The sequence below is a fragment of the Oryctolagus cuniculus genome, chromosome 1 (genome assembly GCF_051225735.1).
Source record: "Oryctolagus cuniculus isolate XC-2025 breed Fujian yellow rabbit chromosome 1, ASM5122573v1, whole genome shotgun sequence".
Taxonomy (NCBI): Eukaryota; Metazoa; Chordata; class Mammalia; order Lagomorpha; family Leporidae; genus Oryctolagus; species Oryctolagus cuniculus.
Window position 1 is genome coordinate 166,829,352 of NC_142867.1, and position 24,243 is coordinate 166,853,594.

Sequence of the window (24,243 nt, forward strand, 5' to 3'; positions counted from 1 at the left end):
AGTCCCGCAGTAGGGGAGTAGAGACCCCTCAAGGAAGTCACCAAACCCTGGGATCTCTCACGCGCCTTTCCCTCCTCGCCAAGGGAGGCTGCCAGCTTTCGGGTTGCTGGCGAATCCCAGACTTCATAGGACAGCCGGGGGCACCCAAGGCGGAACCATTTCTCCCACCTCAAAGGGCGCTGCGTTCTCCCGCACCGACCCTGGGAATGGCTGGCGTGGTACCAGGAGAGGGCAGCATGCATGACAAGTCTAAATTCAGGGCGCCTGTGGCTGCGCCCTTCTGGAAGGAAATATATATATATATATTATATTATATACAGGGACCGGCAGACTCCAGGCGAAGGCTGCAGGGCAGGACATAAGCCTCCCGGGGAGACCGCCCTGGCCCTAGGCGGGGCGCGGGACGCCCTCCCTCGCCTGCTCCGCGCGGACCGCCGGTATCCCGCGCTCGCACGCAGCCGCCTCCCCGGGCCACCGCTCCTCCCTCCTTCCTCGCAGGTTGGCCCAGGCGCCGCAGGGCGCCGCGGCTGCAGGGAGGAGCTGGGCGCGCCCGCCACTCAAAACCAGGCGGCTGGCAGGCGGCAGGCACAGCGCGCGATCCCAGGCGGCAGTGACAGCGGTATTGGCAGGGCCAGCGCGCACTCTCTCCCAGGCGCACCAGCGTCTTGCTTCCTCCGCACCGCCCAGCTGACGGCCATCCCCGGCCGAGGCGCGCACAGCCCAGCCCCGCACACAACAGCGGCGACCGCGGGGCCCGCTCGGAGCCCGGACGGCCGCCATGGGGAAGCCGGCGAGGAAAGGATGCGACAGCAAGCGCTTCCTGAAGAATAACTGGCTGCTGCTCTCCACCGTGGTCGCGGTGGTGCTAGGTGAGCTGTGCGGCCGGTGGGCGAGGTGCGCAGCCTCACGCGCGCCCCGCGTCCAGGCCGCGTGCGGAGAGCGCGGGTGCGAGGGTGTGCATGGCGCTGGCGCACTCGATGTGTGGGTGCCTGAGCGCCCCTCGGCCTTCGCCTCGGACCCTGCGCGGGGGATTTCGCCATGGCGCTTAGATGTCTGCTCCTTGGGGATTCCATCTGGGTTCCCAAGGAGCCGCCCGCTGATTCTTGCTTTGCCCAAAATGATCAGAGGGGCTTGGAAAGTGTAAAGGGAAGCAAGTAGCTCCCGGTCTTGCCCATTTAGATACAAACAGGTTTCTTTTTTGTTCATCTTAACTGCGTTCCCTCTTCCCTCCCCTTGTTCCCTTCTGAACCTCGCTGCCTTGACGGAGGCTGGTGTGTATGACAGCTGTCAGACTGGAGGAGACACCTTGGCCTCTGGGGTGGCGGGGCCCCTGCGGGGAGCAAACTGTGGACTTAGGGGCCGCTCACCATAGTGCCAGGAACGCGGCGCGCGGCTACTGCCCGCAGCCTGGCTTGGAAAAGTTGCCAGCTTTGAGCCTGAATTCGGGCACGTGCGATTTGGCCCGAGGGCAGTCACTGGGGAAGTCGGAGAGCACCCTCCTGCTGAGCCTCCTCCTGTCTTCCCCTTATTTTTCCATCAAAAATCTTCCAACCGTCTCTGCTTGTTTCTAAGCACGGGGCTATTTAAATGATTGACCGATCGCTGGACTGGGTGAATGGCTGCACCCTTGCTCAGCTGTATGAGTTACTCGTATTTGCCTTCGGAATTTCCGCCGAGGTTGTCCGTTTCCCAAATTGGGTTCTGGGTTGCACTTCTTGAGGGTTAGAGTCATGTCTAGCTTCCTTGCCTGTGAGCTCGCACCGGTGGGGACACCCAGCAGGTGAGGGCTGAGGAACCTTCTGGGGAATACGTGGAGTCCTTGGCAAGCTTCACCTGCTTGAAGCTGCAGCCCGGTTTGCTAGAAAGGAGGGAGGGGTAGCCTCTGGCCCTCCCCCACCCCCAGCTTCTTGTGCCTTCTTCCTAGTTGCTGATTCTGAACCTCAGAATAGTTGGTGTTGCCTGCTTCCACTCCAGTGGTGCCCGTTTTCTCCTCCCCCAAAGAAAACACCTTTGGAAGTTAATGAATGGGATCTGGGGTCAGATGGATTCCTCCAGAACTTTATGCAAGGGCAAGTCTGGTTTCTAGTGAATAAATAACGTCCTGGAATTACTTTAGCGGAGAACTTCTGTGACTGAGGAGAAAAGTAGAGAAGCAAGCGCTGACTTTTTTCCTCTAAGAAGTGCCAAGTGGCATTGGGCATTTTTCGGGAATGCTTGTCCTGCCCCCATTAATTCTAAATAGCTGACCCTACAAAGAGCTATTAGAGTTCCTTTCAGCCACGTGAAAGAGATGGCTTTGTTTATACTCCTGGTGATAGGAGTCCGAATTCATTTTTCAGCTGTTTTTTAAAGACTTTAGGCAGAGGATAGCCTGAGGCTGGCGTGTCCCAATGGCCTTTGGAAATAGAGTAATTCTGCCTTTTGGGCCATGGAGCTTTTCCAGACACATTGCCTTGGTAGCCATGTTGTGCACTACTGGTCAGAGACCATTTCACTGGAGGGTTGGAAGGAATTTTGAGCATTTGCTCCTGGCCTTTGGAACCATTTGCATAAATGCATCTTCAGAGTCAAGAGGCATTGCATGCCCATTTTGCAGAGGTGACTTTCGATCTCAGATGGGTGCTTTCCTCCAGTTTGAAATGTGGTCACTCAAGCCCCAGGAGTATAATTCGGGTACTTTTCTCAAAAAGGGAAAACCACCATTTAAAAGGCTAAAGCCTTGGTGGACATTTGCCCCTCCAGATGGCAACACAGGGTAGCCCTCTATTTCCACTTCTGGTCTGGGAAGTCTCAAGCCTGGACCGCCCACCCGCAGAGTGCTCATCAGAAGCACTTCCCAGGGTCCCCCTCTTTCCTTCTTTTTTCAGGTAGCCCTGGTCCTAAGCGGGACATCATGCTTCTTTCTGTGTACCTGCTGGCTCACTAATTTAAGAAGCAGTGGAATTCCTGCAACTTAGAAGAGTGACAGTGAGTTTGGGCTAGATCATAAGAGCAAGAGTTTACTTTGTAACTTCCTTAATTGGTCCAGAAAAATCTCGAGAGCTCTCAGGCAGCCTGCCATCTGGACATTTCAGCATGTGGACCTTAAAGAGGAAAACCCTGTGAAATGTATTAACTACCCCGATGCAGTGTCATCATCTGATCACAGCTGCTGAAATGCTGGGTCCCTGCTAGAATTCAGCAGTCCTGGCGCTTTAAAGATACTTTTCCTATTGAAATGAGAGGCTTTCTGTGGCACCACTAACCCAGTTCCTCCAACACTCCTGCCTTTGCCTACCTCATGTGTTTGGCCTTGGGGGCTGGGACCGCCCACCTCCTCAGAACTGCTGGGCAGGCTTGTCAGTCCTAAGTACTCTACCACCTTAGGCAGCTGTGGGGCCTGGGGCGGCCACCTATCAAGTCACAAGGAGCGAAAGTGAAAAACCTGAGAGGGAATCGCCCCCCCACCCCCACCTCCGCAGGCAGGCGACACTGCCTAACCCTCAGCTCACAGGCAAACCATGTGGGAGCCTTGCCTCCTGGGGCAGTTCACAGTCCCGCAGTAGGGGAGTAGAGACCCCTCAAGGAAGTCACCAAACCCTGGGGTCCCTCACGCGCCTTTCCCTCCTCGCCAAGGGAGGCTGCCAGCTTTCGGGTTGCTGGCAAATCCCAGACTTCATAGGACAGCCGGGGGCACCCAAGGCGGAACCATTTCTCCCACCTCAAAGGGCGCTGCGTTCTCCCGCACCGACCCTGGGAATGGCTGGCGTGGTACCAGGAGAGGGCAGCATGCATGACAAGTCTAAATTAAGGGCGCCTGTGGCTATACCCCACTGGAACGGAAAAAAAAAAAAAAAAATAAATATATATATATATATATATATATATATATATATATATACAGGGACGGGCAGACTCCAGGCGAAGGCTGCAGGGCAGGACATAAGCCTCCCAGGGAGACTGCCCCAGCCCCAAAAGAGGTAAACATAGACTTCCAAACCAAAATTCTCATTGTCCAAAATATACAAAATGCTACAACTGGCTGTTTTACATCTGCACAGAAAAGGTTTTACAGCTTGATGGAGAATAACTCCTATCCACATTTCTTGGCATCAGAATTCTACCAGAACTTGTGTAAAAAACTTTAAATCACCACAGAGCACCATGCTATATAATTTGAAAAAGGGAGCCCCAGAGTGAGAGACATGTCTTTCTGTATCCTGAGGTAGAAGGCTGTCACCTGCCAAAGAGAATGACCTTGAATTCAGCCCGGTTGTTAGGGAAACATCTCTCAGAACTACTGATTCCAAGTTGGGTAGTGAATCAGGATGCTGCTGACTGTCTAGGAGAATCTTGTATCAGAATAGCTTCTGCCACTGTACAGACAAAGGGAAGGAATATGTGGCCTGAATGTGGTGTGTCTCACTAGAAATGCAAGAATATGAAATGGAAGATAACATAATTTTATCCCAACACATGAAAAATCAATGTCCGGGATTATGTGGCCTTGGCTAGCTGGCTGTACATCTTTCCCTAAACCTGTCCATATTACCACATAATGGCTTTATTTTTCAGTTTTGAGTCCTAATATTAGCAGGTTTACTCTGTGCAAGAGTATTGAAGTTCTTGTGACTCCAGATCATCCATACTATTCTTATGCACGGTTGAACCTGAAATGGTCTGTTTGAATTGCTAGATAGTTTGTGAAATAGAGTGGGTGCTCATGTGTAGAAAACTACAGTGTCTGTTACAAGTGCCAAAAACTGTCTTGAAGGCAGCAGAAGTTTGAAGTGGTCTTTGGATATTTTAATACATTTATTTTTGATAAATAATGTCATTGAATACTTGGAGTCCAGGTATGAGTTGATTTGATATTAATAGTTAGAAATATGTCAAGCCCAAGGGGAAACATCTGTCTAGGGAAGCAGAAGCATCTGTTGCTGTGCCTGTGCTGGGAGAACTGACATCCCGCAGAGTGATTCTCTGATTCTCAGATGAGGGTAGCAGGGAAGATACAATTTTCTAAACCTAAGTTACAGCACATCCTTAGAACCACCCTGTGTTAAGCCTCCTGGTATAATCTTGTAAAGATCAATGTCATTAATAAGAACAATAGGACTTTGATTTAAAGCCCTTCATGAGTATTAAGAACCAACTAAATAGAAGTGAAGGGTGTGCAGACAAGCACCAATGTTAGGTTATTCAATTGCTCCAGTGAAGAAAGAGCCAAATAAGGGGAACATGGGCCTCCCTCTTTTGTCTTTTCTCCCTTGATTCTAAGCTTTCTGTGGGTACTGGCATGCGCTTGTAAGAGACATACCTGGAAACCATTACCTTCTGTGACCAATCAGTACAAAATCTCAGAATTTCCTGTATTCATCTGCCTTCACTTGACTGGTTACTCTAGATAGTGAGAAAAGCAGAAGTGCTTTTTCCTAGTGGGGAGAGGAAGATCTGAATCTGTTTTCATTTTGGACTAGCTGTTTAAAACAGAAAACCTTTTCCTTCAAGGAGCTGCCTTACCAGCTTCCTCAATTATGGTTTTGATGTTAAAACACTGTATGCAGTCCTTGTCTCAGACTCGGAGGACCTGAAGCCTAAGAATGACTTCCCATGGTTCTGTGGCCTTGGGAGTCTCTGGAATCTCCCTGGTTCATTTCCTCCTCCTTGGCTTGTGTGAGGTAGTCTGGAATTTTACAAATTATAAAGAACTACAGAGTGCATTTATTTGATTTTCCAAAAGGAAAATTGACCTTTGGTATTTAAATTCCACTGACATTTTGATCACACTGATTTTTACTTTATCCCCACTTTCTGGCACCAATAGGCACACAATTCACAAGGTGCTCTGGCTAATCTGACAGCACTTATACTTGGAATAATTCATAATAAGTGCTCCATGAATATCAGTTGAATAACTGGGTTCTGAAGGATCAGTGAAACACTTCATTAGAGAGTAAGTATGTCTGAATCCTTCACTTAAAGTTTCAGCCTGCAGAGGAGCTGAGGAATCAGGCCATATTCTGATTTATCCCATTGGATGAGTCCTATTTACCTGAAATCTCCCCTCCCCCAGCTTACTCTCCGTCATCAAAGATGCCTCATCTGATACTCAAACAACTACAGTAGTCTCAAGTTCCCTTCTTCTGCTCACACCCCACCCACACTTCCTGTGTTCCTCACGGTTTATCTCTGGTAATCCTTTCAAGATACACATCTGATCCTGTCTCTGGTTGCTTGTAAGCCCTTGACAAGTTTCTTATAGTATCAGAATAAAGGCAATATTCTTCTGTTAGTAAGTGTTCACTGCATACTTATTTTCCCATCCTGAATGTTCTTAGATTAACTCCAGAATTCTGCAGGGTGAGAAGAAACACAGTTAATTTGCTTACTACATTGCTTTCTTAGCCTGATGGCTTGGCTAGATTACCATCTCAGTGATAATTAAAAATATTTTCCTTTAGTGAAACGGACACTATGGGAAACGGTGACTTGATCAGCATAGCCCTGACTGTTAATGAACAACTTAATACATTATCCCTCTTAGTAGTTTTTTTGTCTGTTCTACTTAATATGACTGGTTTAATTCTGTAATTAATACACAGTTATTCTTAAGTGTTAAAAATTAACTGAAATGTGATCCCTGTTAAACATAAGAGTGGGAATAAGAGAGGGAAGAGATGTATAATTTGGGACATGCTCAAGCTGACTTGCCCCAAATGGTAGAGTTAAAAACATATCAGGGGATTCCAATTCAATCCCATCAAGGTGGCATGTACCAATGCCATCTCACTATTCCAAGTGATCAATTTCAGTTCATAATTGATCATAATGAAAGGACTAAGAGTCAAAGGGAGCACATAAACAAGTCTAGTACCTGCTAACACTAACCAATGGAATAAATAAAGGGGAGAGTGATCCAACATGGGAAGTGAGATACTCAGCAGACTCATAGAATGGCAGATGTCCTAAATAGCACTCTGGCCTCAGAATCAGCCCTAAAGGCATTCGGATCTGGCTGAAAAGCCCATGAGAGTATTTCAGGCATGGAAAGCCAAGACACTCTGGCAAAAGATCTCTGCGAGTGAGATCCCAGTGGAAAGAACAGGTCTTCAAAGAAGGAGGTACCTTTCTCTGAAGGGAGGAGAGAACCTCCACTTTGACTATGAGCTTGTCTAAACAAGATAAGAATCGGAGAACTCAGAGGGCTTCCATAGCCTTGGAAACTCATGACTGGAGCATAGGGAGATTACTGATGCCATAGACAGGAGTGTCAATTGGTAAAGTCAACAACAGGAGTCACTGTGCACTTACTCCTCATGTAGGATCTCTGTCCTTAATGTGCTGTGTATTGAGATTTAATGCTATAACGAGTACTCAAACAATATATTTCACTTTGTGTTTTTATGGGGGTGCAAACTGTTGAAATCTTTACCTAATGTATACTAAACTGATCCTATGTAAAAAAAAAAAAAGAAATTGTCAACTCCCAACTTGACTCTCACTGGGATTAAACATGACAATAGGTCTGATCTGATTTCATCATCATTTTTGTTTTTTTTTTTTTTTTTTTTTTTTGACAGGCAGAATGGACAGTGAGAGAGAGAGACAGAGAGAAAGGTCTTCCTTTTGCCGTTGGTTCACCCTCCAATGGCCGCCGCGGCCGTCGCGCTGCGGCCGGCGCACCGCGCTGATCCGATGGCAGGAGCCAGGAGCCAGGTGCTTTTCCTGGTCTCCCATGGGGTGCAGGGCCCAAGCACCTGGGCCATCCTCCACTGCACTCCCTGGCCACAGCAGAGGGCTGGCCTGGAAGAGGGGCAACCGGGACAGAATCCGGCGCCCCGACCGGGACTAGAACCCGGTGTGCCGGCGCCGCTAGGCGGAGGATTAGCCTAGTGAGCCACGGCACCGGCCATGATTTCATCATCATTTTAAAAAAATCATCTATTATTTTTCACTTTTTGTTTTTGTGTGAGCAAACTGTTGAAATCCTCACTTAATGTATACTAAGCTGATCTTCTGTACATTAAGATAATCGAAAATGAATCTTGATGTGAATGGAAGGGGAGAGGGAGTGGGAAAGGGGAGGGTAGTGGGTGGGAGGGACGGTATGTGGGGGAAGCCATTGTAATCCATAAATCGTACTTTGGAAACTTATATTCATTAAATAAAAGTTAAAAAAAATATATAAAAAAATATTTTCCTTTGCCGATAATTCTTATCTAATGAAACCAAGATTAAATTATGTGCTGGAGAACTCTATTTTCTCTCTGTTTTTGATATAAAGAGAACAGAGTTGATGTAGTTTATACATCTTTCATCCTCTCTTTAAAAAAATCTCTGAGACAACATATTTTAACTTAATTATAGTCGAAGGCCCAATACTCCATTAAATAAAGAGAAGTCTCTTTTCTACTCATACTCTGAAACAGAATTTTTTTTTAAGATTTATTTATTTATTTGAAAGGCAGAGTAACACAAACTGGGAGAGACAGATCTTCCATCTGGTGGTTCACTCCCCCAATGGTTGCAATGGCTGAAACTAGGCCAATCCGAAGGCAGGAGCCTGGAGCTTCTTCTGGGTCTCCCACGTGGGTGTAGGGCCCAAATACTTGGGCCATCTTCCACTGCTTTCCCAGGAGCATTATCAGGGAGATGGATTGAAAGTAAGGCAGCTGGGTCTTGAACCTGTGCACATATGGGATACTGGCATCACAAGCAGAGGTTTAACCTACTATGCCACAACGCTGGCCCCTAAACTAGCATCTCTGAACTTCAACTTGAAGAAGCCCTAGCAGAGTTCTTGGTACTTTTCTCTCACATTTCCTTCTTACCCGGCCACCATATTTAGATTTAACATAAAAGTTGGAAAGTACAAACAACTGTCTTGGAGCTGAGATCAGGTGGTCTCATTTGACGGTTGAGGAAACCAAGGCTTGGGGCTCATAGCATCTTGGACATCAGAAGGATCTCTGAAAGAAGCTAATCTGACCCTTTTTCCACTGCTTGACCAGAGGAAAGGTTAAAGTCATGGCCTAGGCTCCACAGCTCCCATGCAATGGAACCAAAACTTGAACCTACTCGTATGACACCAGTGTTCTTTCGAAGCCATCTGTGTACCTGCTCAAGACTGTCTTGCCTGTGTGGGAAAAGGAAGTTCAAGTATTGTGCCGTGGGTCCACGGCTGGGACTGCAGGGGTCCTTACCTTTGGGGACTTGCGGTTGGTCCTGCTGTGGGACTCTGTAGAATTGGACCATTCAAGGAGCTTGCTGATGTTCACCCTCCCTAGTTCAAGGTGTGGCCCAGTAGGTGGGCCTGCGCATCCCCAAGTGGGAAGTGGTTCCTAGCGTCCTTTGGCTTTGGAGACTTCTCCAGGCATCTTAATCCTGTCCAAGGTTCTAACTCTCTCAGTAGGCAGAGAAGGGTTGTTCTTGGGAACTGGAAAATCATCCCATGATTTCCTTGTCCTGAACCTTGTGTTTCCAAACTTGCTTGAGACTGAGAGATAGCATATCCATTTACAAGGCATCTAACTCCTGGGTGACGACAGTCACTTGAGGGTGCCAGGGTGCCATGTGAATCACCCCACTTTCCAGCACTTTGTTGATATTTCAGTGCTTCTATTTTCTTTCCAATTAAAAAAAAAAAAGAAACCCTAGGGTACAGTTTGAGGTACTCAACAACAGCATATTTTACAAACTTTTCATTGCCTAGTACAGTAACCTGTTTACTATGTGTGTCACCCTGCATTGCTTTCAGCTTGCTCTGCATGGCAACTCTTATTTTTTCTGCAAAAAGTCTTATCTGGCTGAAGGCTAAACAACAGCTATAGCAAGTACATTATTTCTAAAAGCCCTGCATTCATTTGGAGTGGAGATGACTAGAGGAAGAGTTAATCATTGTAATCTAAACCCTGAGATGGGGGCACATGGGGTTATTCTGCCACTCAACAGAGTGTCCTAGGGCTGGTTTGGGAATAGAGACACATTTTTATTTTCACTTACTGAGTTTTCTTTGACATACAAGCCAGTTTACTGGAAGCAACCTAAATAATATAAGAAAAAATGAGTGTTTGATTTTTTTTTTAAGATTTACTTTATTTGAAAGAGTTGCAAAGAAAGGTAGAGTCTGAGAGAGAGAGAGAGAGAGAGAGAGAGGTCTTCCATCTGCTGGTTCACTCCCCAAATGACCACAATGGCCAGAGCTGAGCTGATCCAAAGCCAGGAGCCAGGAGCTTCCTCTGGGTCTCCCACATAGGTTCAGGGACCCAAGGACTTGGGCCATCTTCTACTGCTTTCCCAGGCCATAGCAGAGAGCTGGATTGGAAGTGGAGCAGCTGGGACTCGAACCAGCGCCCATATGGGATGCTGGTGCTGCAGGCTGGGGCTTTAACCTGCTGTGCCACAGTGCCAACCCCGAGTGTTTGATTTTTGAAACCCTGAGCATTACAGAGCATCCTGATGGCATAATTTAGGTATGTTTGTACAGAACAGCTGAACACAGGCAATTGGTAAAGCAGGAAGTGCATTGTGCCTCTCAGTTAAACTATATTTATGTCCTTGATGTTCTTAACCATTCAGGAGTCTCTAATCCTAGGTTTTAAAAATACAAACCAAGTAGGATTGATAATAGAGTTGTTTTGCCTTTGTCTTTGCTGCAATTTGGGAAATGTTTGCATGCCTATGGTTGTTTCAACAGTGATTTAAAATTGTGCATTCACAGTGCAGAAATTCACTGAGTAGTGTGTACATAAAATTCAGAGATCAACAACAAGGTAGAATATGTAGGAAAATAAAGTTAAGCTAAGGGTAAGGTTATTATTCAGTGCATCTTAACCAAGTTCATCTTTTTGGTCCACTAGTGGGCATAGGAAATACATCTGAGATGAAATTTCTAGACAAACAATGAAGTGTGAATTCTAGTATTTATTATACTTCACATGTCTTTCCATTGCCCTAGTGGTTTTTAACTTTGCTAAAACAATTCTGAATTTTCAGACTCTAGGCTACTTGAGTGTGTGAATTCCTGTATCTGATGATATCCTTGTTGAATCTCCCCACCATTTAGCCATTTCTCTTCCAGTTCCCATGTTACCCACTAGAGGCTGATGAAGGGGAATTTGTGTGAAAGCCATCCCAGCTCATTTATTTCTTAGTTTTTAAAAAGGGGAGTATGTGTTAGCAGGCGGGAAGGGTGCAGTATTTAGATGTTATTAGAACTATTTGGAACAGGATGAAGAGGAAATATTAAGAATTTGTGATTTTTAGTTATCAAAGTCATCATTAAATTGTGTTCTCTATATAACTCAAAGATTTTGTATAGGATTCTAGTTAAGGCAGGCTTTTTCAGAGAACATATAACCTTTCTTGATGGTGAACATGTCCCTACTCCAAAATAATTATAAGCCTCAATGTACAAGATCCTTAGGATCAGACTATAAAAAGTCTCTTGATCACATAAACTTGAACATGTTGTTATTGAGAAATAACTGAAAAGAATACAAAGCATTAGAGAATATAATTGGCAAATAACATGGAAAATAAATCAGAAAGTATATTTTCCTGTTAAAATGATAAAATTTGTATAACCAGGGAAGAGCATTTATTGTAAGGATGATCATTAAAGGAGTACTTATAATAGAAATATGAGAAAAACTGATGTGTAAATTATAGTAAAATATTTCCACAAGTAGAAAAGAATGAAAGTGGTATGTAAAAACAAAATACTTATATTTGATTGACTAAGATAAATATAATTGATAGGGAAGAAATGAAAGCAAAAATTCTCATGTCAAGATATTTTTTACAGATTTACCAAACAATGTGTACTTTCTACTGGCTACCTCTCAAAATGTGGGTATTTTTTAAACCTAAATTTTATAGACTTGTGGAGTTCTAAACTTTTGCTTTCTTGCTGTTAAAATTTGTGCATTTGGAGTATTTTGCCACTGAAATTTATGCCGGAGAACTCAACAGTGTTTTTTTTTCTTCTTCTTCTTTGCAACTCTTATTTTTCCTAGGCATTGTCATAGGAGTCTTGGTTCGAGAATACAGCAATCTCTCAACTCTGGATAAATTCTACTTTGCTTTTCCTGGAGAAATCCTGATGAGGATGCTGAAACTCGTCACTCTGCCATTAATTGTATCCAGCATGATTACAGGTACCTTGAGAAAACTGGTGTTCTCTATGGTTATTTTTTTTTTTTTTTTTTTTTTTTTTTTTTGACAGGCAGAGTGGACAGTGAGAGAGAGACAGAGAGAGAGAAAGGTCTTCCTTTGCCGCTGGTTCACCCTCCAATGGCCGCCGCTGCAGCCGGCGCACCGCGCTGATCCTGGCAGGAGCCAGGAGCCAGGTGCTTTTTCCTGGTCTCCCATGGGGTGCAGGGCCCAAGCACCTGGGCCATCCTCCACTGCACTCCCTGGCCATAGCAGAGAGCTGGCCTGGAAGAGGGGCAACCGGGACAGAATCCGGCGCCCCAACCGGGACTAGAACCCGGTGTGCCGGCGCCGCAAGGTGGAGGATTAGCCTATTGAGCCACGGCGCCGGCTCTCTATGGTTATTTAAAGAGAACTTTCCCAAGTTGTTCTTTTCTAATTTTGGAAAAACGAAATACCGTGGGGGCATGTCTCTCTCTCTCTCGCACACACACATGCACGCACGCACACACACTCCTCACTTGGAAAGTGTATATTATGTTTCTGTCATTTGTGTCTGTAGCAGTGTCCACCACTGCTCCAAGCTTCCTTATTAGCATCTGATGTCTTTTGAGGAAGGTGCCACTTTCAAACATGTAATAAATACAATTCTATCTAGGGCACAGAAGGAAGAAAAAAAAGGCATAGTTGGTCACTGAAATGTCAGCTCATGTCTTGAGGAAAAATGTGGCTGTCGATTTTATTTGTGTTTTCTGAAATTTTCTCATTCAATTCTCAACTGCACCTGCACTCCTAAGAACCCCTCAGCTGCTGTCTTCAGTTCCTTCTGCTTATATAACCTCTCCGCCCACGTCCACCCCTCATGGAACTCAGAGCTTGCTTATTACTCACCCTGGAAATTTGCCATGGGGACCAAGAGTCAGGTGCTGTAGCAAATGGTTAATTGTGGATTGTGCCAGTATTTTTTTTAAAGATTTATTTTCTTTATTTGAAGGAGTTACAGAGAGAGGTAGAGACAGAGAGGTCTCCCATCCACTGGTTCACTCCCCAAATGGCTGCAATGGGTGGAGCTGCACTTATCTGAAGCCAGGAGCCAGAAGTTTCTTCGGGTCTCCCACGTGGGTGCAGGGGCCCAAGTACTTAGGCCATCTTCTACTGCTTTCCCAGGCCATAACAGAGAGCTGGATCGGAAGAGGAGCAGCTGAGACTAGAACCGGTGCCCATATGGGATGCCTGCGCTTCAGACAGGGCAATAACCCACTGCACGACAGTGCTGGCCCCTGTGCTAGTATTTTTAACACCTGAACTTGTGACACAACTGCATTTTTGGAAATAGACTTTTCTCTTATTGATCATTATATTGCATGGTACCTGTAAACAGCAAGATTCCTCATGTAGAAAAAATTAATTTGGTCTACAGAATGGCATTTGTTGCATTTCTTATACTTAGCATAATTCTGGCAGCTGTTAAGATGTGACATGGCCATCACTAGTGTTGTCAGCTTGAAAATCAAGATTATTTTTAAATTTTTATTTAATGAATATAAATTTCCAAAGTACAGCTTTTGGATTACATTGGCTTTTTCCCCCCATAACTTCCCTCTCACCTGCAATCCTCCCCTCTCCCACTCCCTCTCCCCTTCCATTCACATCAAGATTCGTTTTCAATTATCTTTATACACAGAAGATCAATTTAGTATATATTAAGTAAAGATTTCAACAGTTTGCACTCACATAGAAACACAAAGTGAAAAATACTGTTTGAGTACTAGTTATAGCATTAAATCACAATGTACAGCACATTAAGGACAGAGATCCTACATGAGGAATAAGTGCACAGTGACTCCTGTTATTGACTTAACAAATTGACACTCTTGTTTATGGCATCAGTAATCACCCTAGGCTCTTGTCATGAGTTGCCAAGGCTATGGAAGCCTTTTGAGTTCACTGACTCTGATCATATTTAGACAAGGTGATAGTCAAAGTGGAAGTTCTCTCCTCCCGTCAGAGAAAGGTACCTCCTTCTTTGATGACCTGTTTGAAAATCAGGATTTTATGTAACCATACAGTTAGGAGTCTGGATATGTCTTCTTCTAGAACATGTTTTTCCACTGGCACTGATCTGTTGACTCCTGGACATTGTGGGGGAAGGGGAAGGGGGGTGTGGTTTCAGGATCTGCTTCATTCTGCAACTGCATTGTTTGGAGAGCTGTCACATTTGACCGTTGAACTTCCCAAACGCCAAACTGGTCAGCCCAGAAAGCTCTTGGGAGCTTTGTTCTTAAATGATCCTAGTGTTCTTGACTTACTGGAAACCTAAAGAAAACATTTAATTTTGTTATTTATGTATTTAATTATATTTCAGAATGCCTGGTTTATTTTAAGCCTAGTGGTCTGAGAGACCTATTTAATGTCTGTTTATTTGTTAAATTATAATCAGCATTTGAAATTTGTAATATTTCATGTAAATATCCAGATTTCTACTTTCTCTGAAAGAATTAAGATCTGCGAACACTAGGGCCAGGTCTCCATCTGGAGCCAGGAACAGCTATTCCATTTAAGTAGACCAAATGCATTTGGGGATGCCAGAGTTTCTACCATCCCTATTGCTCAATACCTTGTCCACTTTATTCTTTTATATTTTCATCCTGGCCCTGTAGGCATCACAGCTTTAACCCCTTAGAGCTTTTTCCATGTCGAAGATTCTTTTTTTTTCCTTTTCTCCTTTGAGAAAATGATGAAAACTCTGGGCTCTCACCCAAGAAAAATATTCAGAATTGTGCATACACAGCATTTTGCATGCATCTGTACAACAATCATAAGCCTGATGTGTGACAATATTTAATTGTATCTATGGGGAAAAGTAAAGAAAGTTAATCCACATTAGGCAGCAAATCTAAAACTCATGTAGTAATACAGGTTTTAGAAAAGGTAAAAATGCATGCATGAATATACTAGTTCTGTAATATTATGTGTTTGAAAATATATGCCATTCTCTTTTTTTAAGATTTATATATTTGAAAGACTGAGTTACAGAGAGAAAAGGAGAGAGAGAGAGAGAGATCTTCTATATGCTGGTTCACTCCCCAAATGGCCACAAAGACCAGAGCTAAGCCAGGCTGAAGACAGGAGCCAGGAGCTTCCTCCAGGTTTCTCACATGGTACAGGATCCCAGGGACTTGGGCCATCTTCTACTGCCTTCCCAGGTGCATTAACAGAGAGCTGGATAGGAAGTGGAGCAGCCAGGACTCAAACTGGTACCAACAGGGGATGCGGGTACTGCAGGTTGTGGCTTAACCCACTGGGCCACAGTGCCAGCCTCACATACGCCATTCTTGGCAATCAATAACCCATATTTGAATTCTGAGTGTTTTGCGTGCTGTGCTAGCTCAGCCTTGGAAATAATCTAGGAAAATAATTTACAGGTCTCAGCATTCCAGTGGCATAACCTGGCGCTTCCAGAGTAATAGTACAGACCCAGTCACTTCTAGACTCACTTCTCCCCTACCCCCACTCCCCCAGTTCCCCAGCATAGTCCGGAGATAAAGATGCCAAATCATGGCCAGCGCCGTGGCTCAACAGGCTAATCCTCCACCTAGCAGCGACGGCACACCAGGTTCCAGTCCTGGTCAGGGCACTGGATACTGTCCCGGTTACCCCTCTTCCAGGCCAGCTCTCTGCTGTGGCCCGAGAGGGCAGTGGAGGATGGCCCACGTGCTTGGGCCCTGCACCCCATGGGAGACCAGGAGGAAGCACCTGGCTCCTGCCATCGGATCAGTGCGGTGCGCCAGCCGCAGTGTGCCGGTCACGGCTGCCATTGGAGGGTGAATCACCGGCAAAAGGAAGACCTTTCTGTCTCTCTCTCTCACCGTCCACTCTGCCTGTCAAAAAAAAAAAAAAAAAAAAGTTGAGATCAAAACAAGGTTATCAGTGGTTCAGTCTGGGTGATAAGAAAACAGGACCCATTATGCTTTCCTTATTTGAAGGTGATTGTGCTATTTTGGTTTGTTTCCATGCTATGCGTTTTCTTATTCTTATAAGGTGGGGTGGATCCTGCTCCGTGTGTCTCAGACTTTGCCTGTGTTAGTTGCCCTGCTCCCCCTCCCAGCTCTCCTCCCTGTCCCCTCCAGCTCACTGCCCTTTACACCCCTGCTTACAGGTCCTTCCTCCACCCTGCAGCAGGCTTCAGATTCACCCAGAAGAGGCCCACAGAAAATATACAGGGAGGACAGTTTTCCTTTCTTTTTAAAAAAGATTTATTTATTTATTTGAAAGACAAAGTGGCAGAGGGAACTGTAGGGAGAGACAGAGCGATCTTCCTTCTTCTAGTTCACTCACACAACAGCTGGAATTGGGTCAGGTCAAAGCCAGGAGGCTAGAACTCTCCTCAGATCTTCCATATGGGTTGGGCCATCCTCAGCTGCTCTCCCAGGTGCATAAGCAGGGAGCTGGATGGGAAGTGGAGCAGCTGGGACTCAAACCGGTGACCATATGGGATGCTGGCATCACAGGTGGTGACTTAACTCACTGTGCCACAACAAAGCCCCAAGAAGGGAAGTTTTCACATTACAAAAGCCTACCTAATTTCAGAGATCAGTAGCTTAATTGATAAATGTATTAAATCAAATAAGAATGTATATGGAGGGGGCCGGCGCCGTGGCTCACTTGTTAATCATCTGCCTGCAGCGCCAGCATCCCATATGGGCATCCAGGTTTTAGTCCCGGCTGCTCCTCTTCCAGTCCAGCTCTCTACTGTGGCCTGGGAAGGCAGTGGAGGATGACTCAAGTGCTTGGGCCCTGCACCCACACATGGGAGACCAGGAGTAAGCACCTGGCTCCTGGCTTTGGATTGGCACAGCGCCGGCCATAGCCATCTGGGGGGTGAACCAACGGAAGGAAGAGCTTTATCTCTGTCTCTCTCTCTCACTGTATAAATCTACCTGTCAAATAAAAAAAAAAGAATGCATATTGGAAGTTGGGTGGAGAGTGGGAAGTAATGTATGAGTTTCCTAGGGATACATACATTGGAAATAGACAGCAAGACACCAACACTAATAATCTGTGCCTCTGCATCAGGGAACCTATCTGGCCACATTAACAGGTAGGGGGAAAAGTTCTGCCATTAAGCCATCTAATGACATAAAAATACTCTACAGCCATTTTGTTTTCTGTTTTTTTTTTTTTTAAACAATAAGAATCCCTCTTTATGTGATAATGAGGTTAATAAGTCATGTTAATCAGGGAAATTTGAATATGTGCTAGCTATTCGATAATATTAAGAAAATGATATTTTGTTAGAGGTGATAATGGCATATAGTTGTGCAAGAAAATAACTTTTTTTAAAAAAAAAGATTTATTTATTTCTTTGAAAGGCTGCATTTATAGGAAGAGAGAGAGCTTCTATCCACTGGTTCACTCCCCAGAATAGCCATGGCTAGACCTGGAATGGTCCAAAGCCAGGAGCCAGGAGCTTCTTGTGGGTCTCCCACGTGGGTGGAGGGGCCCAAGCACTTGAGCCATCCTCCACTGCTTTCCCAGGTGTGTTAGCAGTAAGCTGGATCAGAAGTGGAGCAGGAGAGATTTGAGCCAGCTCTCATATGGGATACCAGCACTGCAGACAACAGTTAACCCACTGAGCCATAGCACAGACTTAGAAAATGACCTTTTATAAATGCATGTGGAATTATGTATCAAATAAACGATATAATGTCTCAAATGTCCTTTAAAACAGGAAAAAAGAAAGAGAAACAGCATTATAGATGCAATCTGCAGGCATTATCAGGCAGACTGTGTGGGTGCTAACAGACAGAACACCACCTACCGTTTATACCCCCATCCACACACACTGCCATGCAATCCCAGTCCAGATCTGAGATTAAATTCATGTCATTTAAAAAAATGATTGATTTATATGAAAGGCCCAGTTATGGGGCAGTGCAGTGGGAGGGTGGAGAGGGATCTGTCTGTGGATTGACTCCCAAAATGGCCACAAGGTCCTGGGCTGGGCCAGGCTGAAGCCAGGAGCCTGGAACTTCATCTGGGTCTCAAACCTGGGTGACAGAGGGCCAAGCACTTAGGCCATCTTCCCCTGATTTTCCAGGCACATTAGCAGGGAGCTGGATCAGAAGTGGAGTGGTGGTACTCAAACCAGCGCTTCTATGGGATGCCAGAGTCGAGTCCCAGACTGCAGCTTAACCCACTACACCACAATGTTGGTCCAAGTCATGTTTTCTTTAATACCCAAATTATGATGAGCAGAGCCTCCTGTGACCGGCGTAGGAACAGAACAGCCCCCTCCATGCACTCCCGTGCTCTCCCAGCATGGTTCTGTGATGCTCTTGGCCATGCTCAGGAAGGATCCTCCTAGCCTCTTGCCTCCAAGCACCACTCCACCCAGACAGGGGACCTGACACCAGGGCCTAGGAGGCCCAAGCTTTGCTCTCGCACAGGCCTTTCTGTCCTGACCTGGGAGGCAACCTCTTCCTGGGATGCTTGCTGTGGTGGTGGCGTATGGAGAAACCATCCCCCCTGCCATGCAGCCACAAGGGCTGTCCTTGCCCTGTGGGCCCCATCAGAGAACTCAGGTAGACCTGGTGTCTTAGTTCCTGCTAGTTTGTTGTAAACCCACCCTGCTTGCAGGATTTGGTGTCTGTCCAGGTCTGGTTTGGCCAAGTCTTTGCCAGGTCCTGTGCACATTTCTTCCAACAGAGCAAGGAGAAATACATTGCTCACCATCCCTATGACACCTGAGCCCCAGGGTTTCCTACAAATGCCTACTGGCACAAAAGCACACAATCCTCATGCAGCAGCACCAGTTACAAGTGCATTCCAAGTTTATCCTCTCCGCTCCCCCCAAGCCACTGGGAGTGACTTCTAGCACTGGTTCTGCCTCCCAGGCAAGGTAAATACAAAACACTAGACAGCAGGAGAAAACATTTGCATTCTGTTTATCAGTGACTTCAGTTTCCTCAGGAGAGCACTGGTTGGGTAATTAGATTTACATTTGTAGGCAGATTCTCTGAAGATAAACTTAAGATCCCACCCTTAGGAGTTGTTTTTTTTTTTTAATATTATTGAAACTTTTCAGTGATTGTCACTGCTGCATCTGCATCTGGATTTCAAAATTTTTAGGATTTGACCTCAACCATAGCAGCATTTTCTGCTACTTTTTAACAACAACAAAAAAATCCTTATATAAAAGCTTAAATATAAGTAGTGTAGGTTAAACAGCAGCCAGATGTAGAATATATTTGTGAGTCAATTAGCTCCCAAGCAGGGGTCAGCAAGATTTTTCTCCAAAGGTCCAGGTAGTAAGGATTTTAGGCTTTGTGGCCCATACAGTTTCTGTCCAGCCTCCCAACTCTGGCTGTCATAGGTACAGCAGATAAATGATTGGAGCATGGCTTTGTGCCAATAAAAACATTTATTTACCAGAACAGGAGGCCAGGCTGAAACTGATCTGCTGTAGATGAAAGAGAAGACTAGATTCTGACTCTCACGATACAGTCTAGTTGAGATGGAATCCCTGTGACAAGATAAATCACCACTCTACACAGTGGGTATAAATGCCCCGAAGGTGGAGCAGAATAGAATCAGCCAAGGTTTTGGGAGACCTTTACTGTTGAATTCGATCTTTGTAAGAGAGGACATGTTTGGATTTGGGCTGGGGAAGGTGTTGTTTAAAGGCCTTGCATTACTTTTCTCATGGTATCTGGAAGTAATCCCACATCCTCCATGGCAAATGATGTGGGTGAGAGGGCATTAATTTCTTACTCTAGCCTCTTACCGCACACAAAGACCAGAATTCTGAGTACTGACCTACGTAAGGTAAATTTTATTCCAAAGATGAGAAAGCAAACACACACACATGAGCATGGATTGCCCCATTAAAAAAAATACCCATCAAGAGTGGGCAGCTGAAAGGAGGAGGTGTGGGGGAAGGAAGACAGAAGGGATCCCTGGCAGCCACTCCACTCCTGATTTTCGTCCCTTTTATGAGGTCAGGGTGGTGCGTCTCCAGGAGTGAAGTTCCGTGTGGAGATCAGTATCCATATTTTCGTGGCTTCTTCCCCCCAGGTACCGTATGAAGCTCATCCCTCCCCAGAAAGCTGGCATTTTGACTGACAAGTAGGAGGATAGAATTTCACATTGGGGCTTGTGACTCCCAGCTCAATGATCCTAAACTAACTTTCTGCCTGTTTGTCCTACATCAAAAAGAACCAGGTCATGTTCCTCCCTGAAATAGGATCCAGTTGTATTGAACAAATGTTTGTTAACCACAACTGCATCAAAACAGACTCACAGAAAATAACCCTAAGAGAATAAGGTTCTGTCACCCACTGGGTCATGCACCGGAGGTCTTCTGATAGCCAGCACCAGGAGGCCCCCTATTGGCAAGAGGATGTAGGGTTTGAAGATGCATGATCACTTGGTTATACAACTTGCTGTTAAATATAAGCTGCTACTGGTTAACAGGGGTGGTGAAGAGCATTTAGTGTCAGTTTCAGCTTGGGAAAGCACAATGCTTTTCTTAAAATATCAGTGGTCTGTTATTTACAGTTTCTATGAAAATTATCACTTTGAGCAATTTATTGACTTGAAAATCTCCACTAGGGGAGGCAAGATTGTAGCCCAAGACTACAGTCTGGGAACAAACTTCTTGCCTTTTTGCTACATCTGGAGCCAATGGGCTCTTCCTGCATCTTAAAGTGCTTCCTTTCTATTTCTCTAGCCCTGTCTGGAAACCAGGAAAGCAGAATGGCCTAAGCAGATTTACTGACATGCCTTAAACATTTCCCTAATATCATCAAGAAATTTGTGTTGAGTTAGAACCCAGCTATTGAAGTTTGATTTCCACAATATCTTTGATCCAAAAACTAGAGGAGCAGCACGCAGTGTATAAGGAATAAAGTTCCCATAATGAATGTGCCACCTGCACAAATAATAAAATACAAAGTACCAGAGATAAACATGCCCGATTTCAGTCTCTCCCAGAGGCAGTGCAGCCTGGAGAGACAGTCGTGAATGAGCACTCCTTCTGCCTCAGCTGGTGCTGGTCTGTTTCACAGCTCTGTTCAGCTGGGAGGTAATCTGATTGTGTTTCATAGCAAAAAAAAAAAAAAAAAAAAAAAAAAAAGAGAGAGAGAGAAACCTGCAGGGATTCTACTGGACCTCTTACATTGAATGCACGAAGCTGAGAGACCATTTATTCGTTCCTTCCATCTTCAGTGAACCAGGCTTTGTGTTAGGCACCCAAGATACAAAGTTAAATCCTGTCCCAACAAGAGAAAGAGCACACATTACAAGGCTGTGGGGTAGTGCTTTGTGGGAATGAGGACAGTGGATGAGATGGATGAGATGTTGGGATGTGACTTTAAAAGACAGGAATGAAGAGAAAGAGGAGGAATATTTTACACAGAAGGAAATAGCAGAAGGCATAGTGTCTTGGGAGGACCATGAGACTTCAACAGGAATGCCTGGACCATGGGGAGGAGAATGGGATGGAGGGGTGAGCATGCCACTTTGTTGGCTCCATGTGCCTTGCTCAAGGGTCTGGACTTGAGTCTGTAGGCAGGGAAGCAGGCCGGAGTGGTTAACTCCCCCCTGTGCCGTTCTCTACACAGGGACACCCGAACAAGCTTCAGGAGAGGATGTAGTCACAGAGGGGCTGCAGAGTCCGGTGGTTAAGACTCAGGGACCACACTGCCTGAGTTTGAATCCCAGTTCTGTCCTTACTAATTGTGAAACCCTAGATAAGTTAGTTACTTAACTGGTCCTTATTTTTAAAAGATGGAAAATAGCACCGTGTCACAGTATATGACTCATATGAGATGAGTATATGTCACTCATATGAGATGCTGTCACTGCAGGTGGTGGCTTTACCTACCCCGCCACAGCACCAGCCCCAGACTGACATTTTATAGTCCTTAATATACCCCTATTATAGAGGTTTTCAAAGCTTAAAATGTTGTCCTGTATATTTTCCCTTCCTCTCTGGTGGTCACCACCTTTGTCCTCAATAGCATATTACAAATCATCCAAGAATCTGGGTTTCAGGACAAGCTTTGCCCCTGATCATTGATGACTGGAGAGGTAGAGGGATAACTGTAGAATGTAGGGAAGTATGTTGATTTGAAAAAATTTCTGTAATATTCCGGACATTGGTAGAACTGAAGTAGATTAGAGGAATGAGAAATAAAAGTCTTCCTCAGAGTCTGTGAGATAGTTGCTGTGCTCCAACAGAGAGGAGTTGGCTGACTGCCTGGGGATGTATTTGTTTAAGATATTTCCACCAACAATCTCATTATTATGAAGCCTTTTATTACCGGCTTGGTCCTGGAGTACAAGCAGAGGCATCAGCCCATGGCCAAGCCATTAAGACAAATTAAGACATATTAACATATGCTCAAAACAATTACTCACGTAGATTTAATTTGTTTCACTGTTGGAAGAAATCCTGAGAGGGCACCAAACACATGCCCAAGACAGTTTTATAACAACCCTGTGAATCTGTCCATTGTCTGCACTTGAGGGGCTGGAGGCTGCTTCAAACAGACGTCCATCACAGAGAATGGTCAAGGTGCTTCCACAGGTTATTTGGAAATCTGTTAAAATGCTGATTTTCTTGTCTTTGTTAAGCGATTACCTCTTGTAAATGGGTTCATACAACAATTTGTCCTTTTTTAAAGATTTTATTTATTTGAAAAGCAGAGTGGAAGATAAATCTTCTGTCCCCTGTTTCATTCCCCAAATGGTTGCCATAACCCAGGTGGGGCAGGACAAAGGCAGGATCCAGGAACTCCATCCAGGTCTCCCATGTGGGTGGTAGGGCCCCAAGTACTAGGGCTGTCTTCCACTGCCTTCCCAGGGGAAAGCAGAGCAGCACTGCAATATAGGATGTTGGCATTGCATGCAGTGGCTTAACCCACTGCCCCACAATGCCTTGCTCTTTTTCTTTCTTTTTAACCTACCATTATAGTTACAAATTTTAAAATTGTTTCTCAAAATAATACACTAAGCTCTTAGGTATATTTTATAATCATATACTTACAGGCCGGCGCCGCAGCTCAGTAGGCTAACCCTCCGCCTTGTGGCGCCAGCACACTGGGTTCTGTCCCAGTTGTCCCTCTTCCAAGCCAGCTCTCTGCTGTGGCCAGGGAGTGCAGTGGAGGATGGCCCAAGTGCTTGGGCCCTGCACCCCATGGGAGACCAGGATAAGTACCTGGCTCCTGTCATCGGATCAGCGTGGTGCACTGGTTGCAGCGTGCTGGTCACGGTGGCCATTGGAGGGTGAACCAACGGCAAAAGGAACACCTTTCTCTATATCTCTCTCTCTCACTGTCCACTCTACCTGTCAAAAAAATAAATAAATAAATAAATAAAAATCATATACTTACCAAACTTAGATATTTGCATTTTTTTTAAATTTCAACACTTAAGAATAACTGTATATTAATTCCAGAATTAAACCAGTCATATTAAGTAGAACAGCCAAAAATATACTAAGAGGGATAATGTATTAAGTTGTTCATTAACAGTCAGGGCTATGCTGATCAAGTCACCGTTTCTCATAGTGTCCATTTCACTTCAACAGGTTTCCTTTTTGGTGTTCAGTCAGTTGTCACCGATCAGGGAGAACATGTGATATTTGTCCCTTTGGGACTGGCTTATTTCACTGAGCATGATGCGTTCCAGATTCCTCCATTTTGTTGCAAATGACTGGATTTCGTTGTTTCTTACTGCGGTATAGTATTCTAAAGAAGGCCGGCGCCGCGGCTCACTAGGCTAATCCTCCGCCTAGCGGCGCCGGCACACCAGGTTCTAGTCCCGGTCGGGGCGCCGGATTCTGTCCCGGTTGTCCCTCTTCCAGGCCAGCCCTCTGCTGTGGCCAGGGAGTGCAGTGGAGGATGGCCCAGGTGCTTGGGCCCTGCACCCCATGGGAGACCAGGGAAAGCACCTGGCTCCTGGCTCCTGCCATCGGATCAGCGCGGTGCGCCAGCTGCAGCGCGCCGGCCGCGGCGGCCATTGGAGGGTGAACCAACGGCAAAAGGAAGACCTTTCTCTCTGTCTCTCTCTCTCACTGTCCACTCTGCCTGTCAAAAAAAAAAT

At 45.4% G+C, this 24,243-nt stretch overlaps 1 protein-coding gene across 3 annotated transcripts in view; it reads left to right on the top strand.

Moving 5' to 3' along the window:
- The first annotated feature begins 573 nt into the window (after positions 1–573).
- LOC127493723 (excitatory amino acid transporter 3) overlaps positions 574–24,243 on the top strand; it is a 57,657-nt gene continuing 33,987 nt past the window's right edge. Inside the window, exons 1-2 of one of the 3 annotated variants that reach the window (XM_089337338.1) lie at positions 574–869; positions 12,000–12,140. In XM_089337338.1, the coding sequence (XP_089193464.1) occupies positions 779–869; positions 12,000–12,140 (232 nt within the window). In that variant the 5' untranslated portion in view covers positions 574–778. The remainder of the gene's footprint in view (positions 870–11,999; positions 12,141–24,243) is intronic. The other 2 variants (XM_089337331.1, XR_016237337.1) reach the window with 2 other exon arrangements.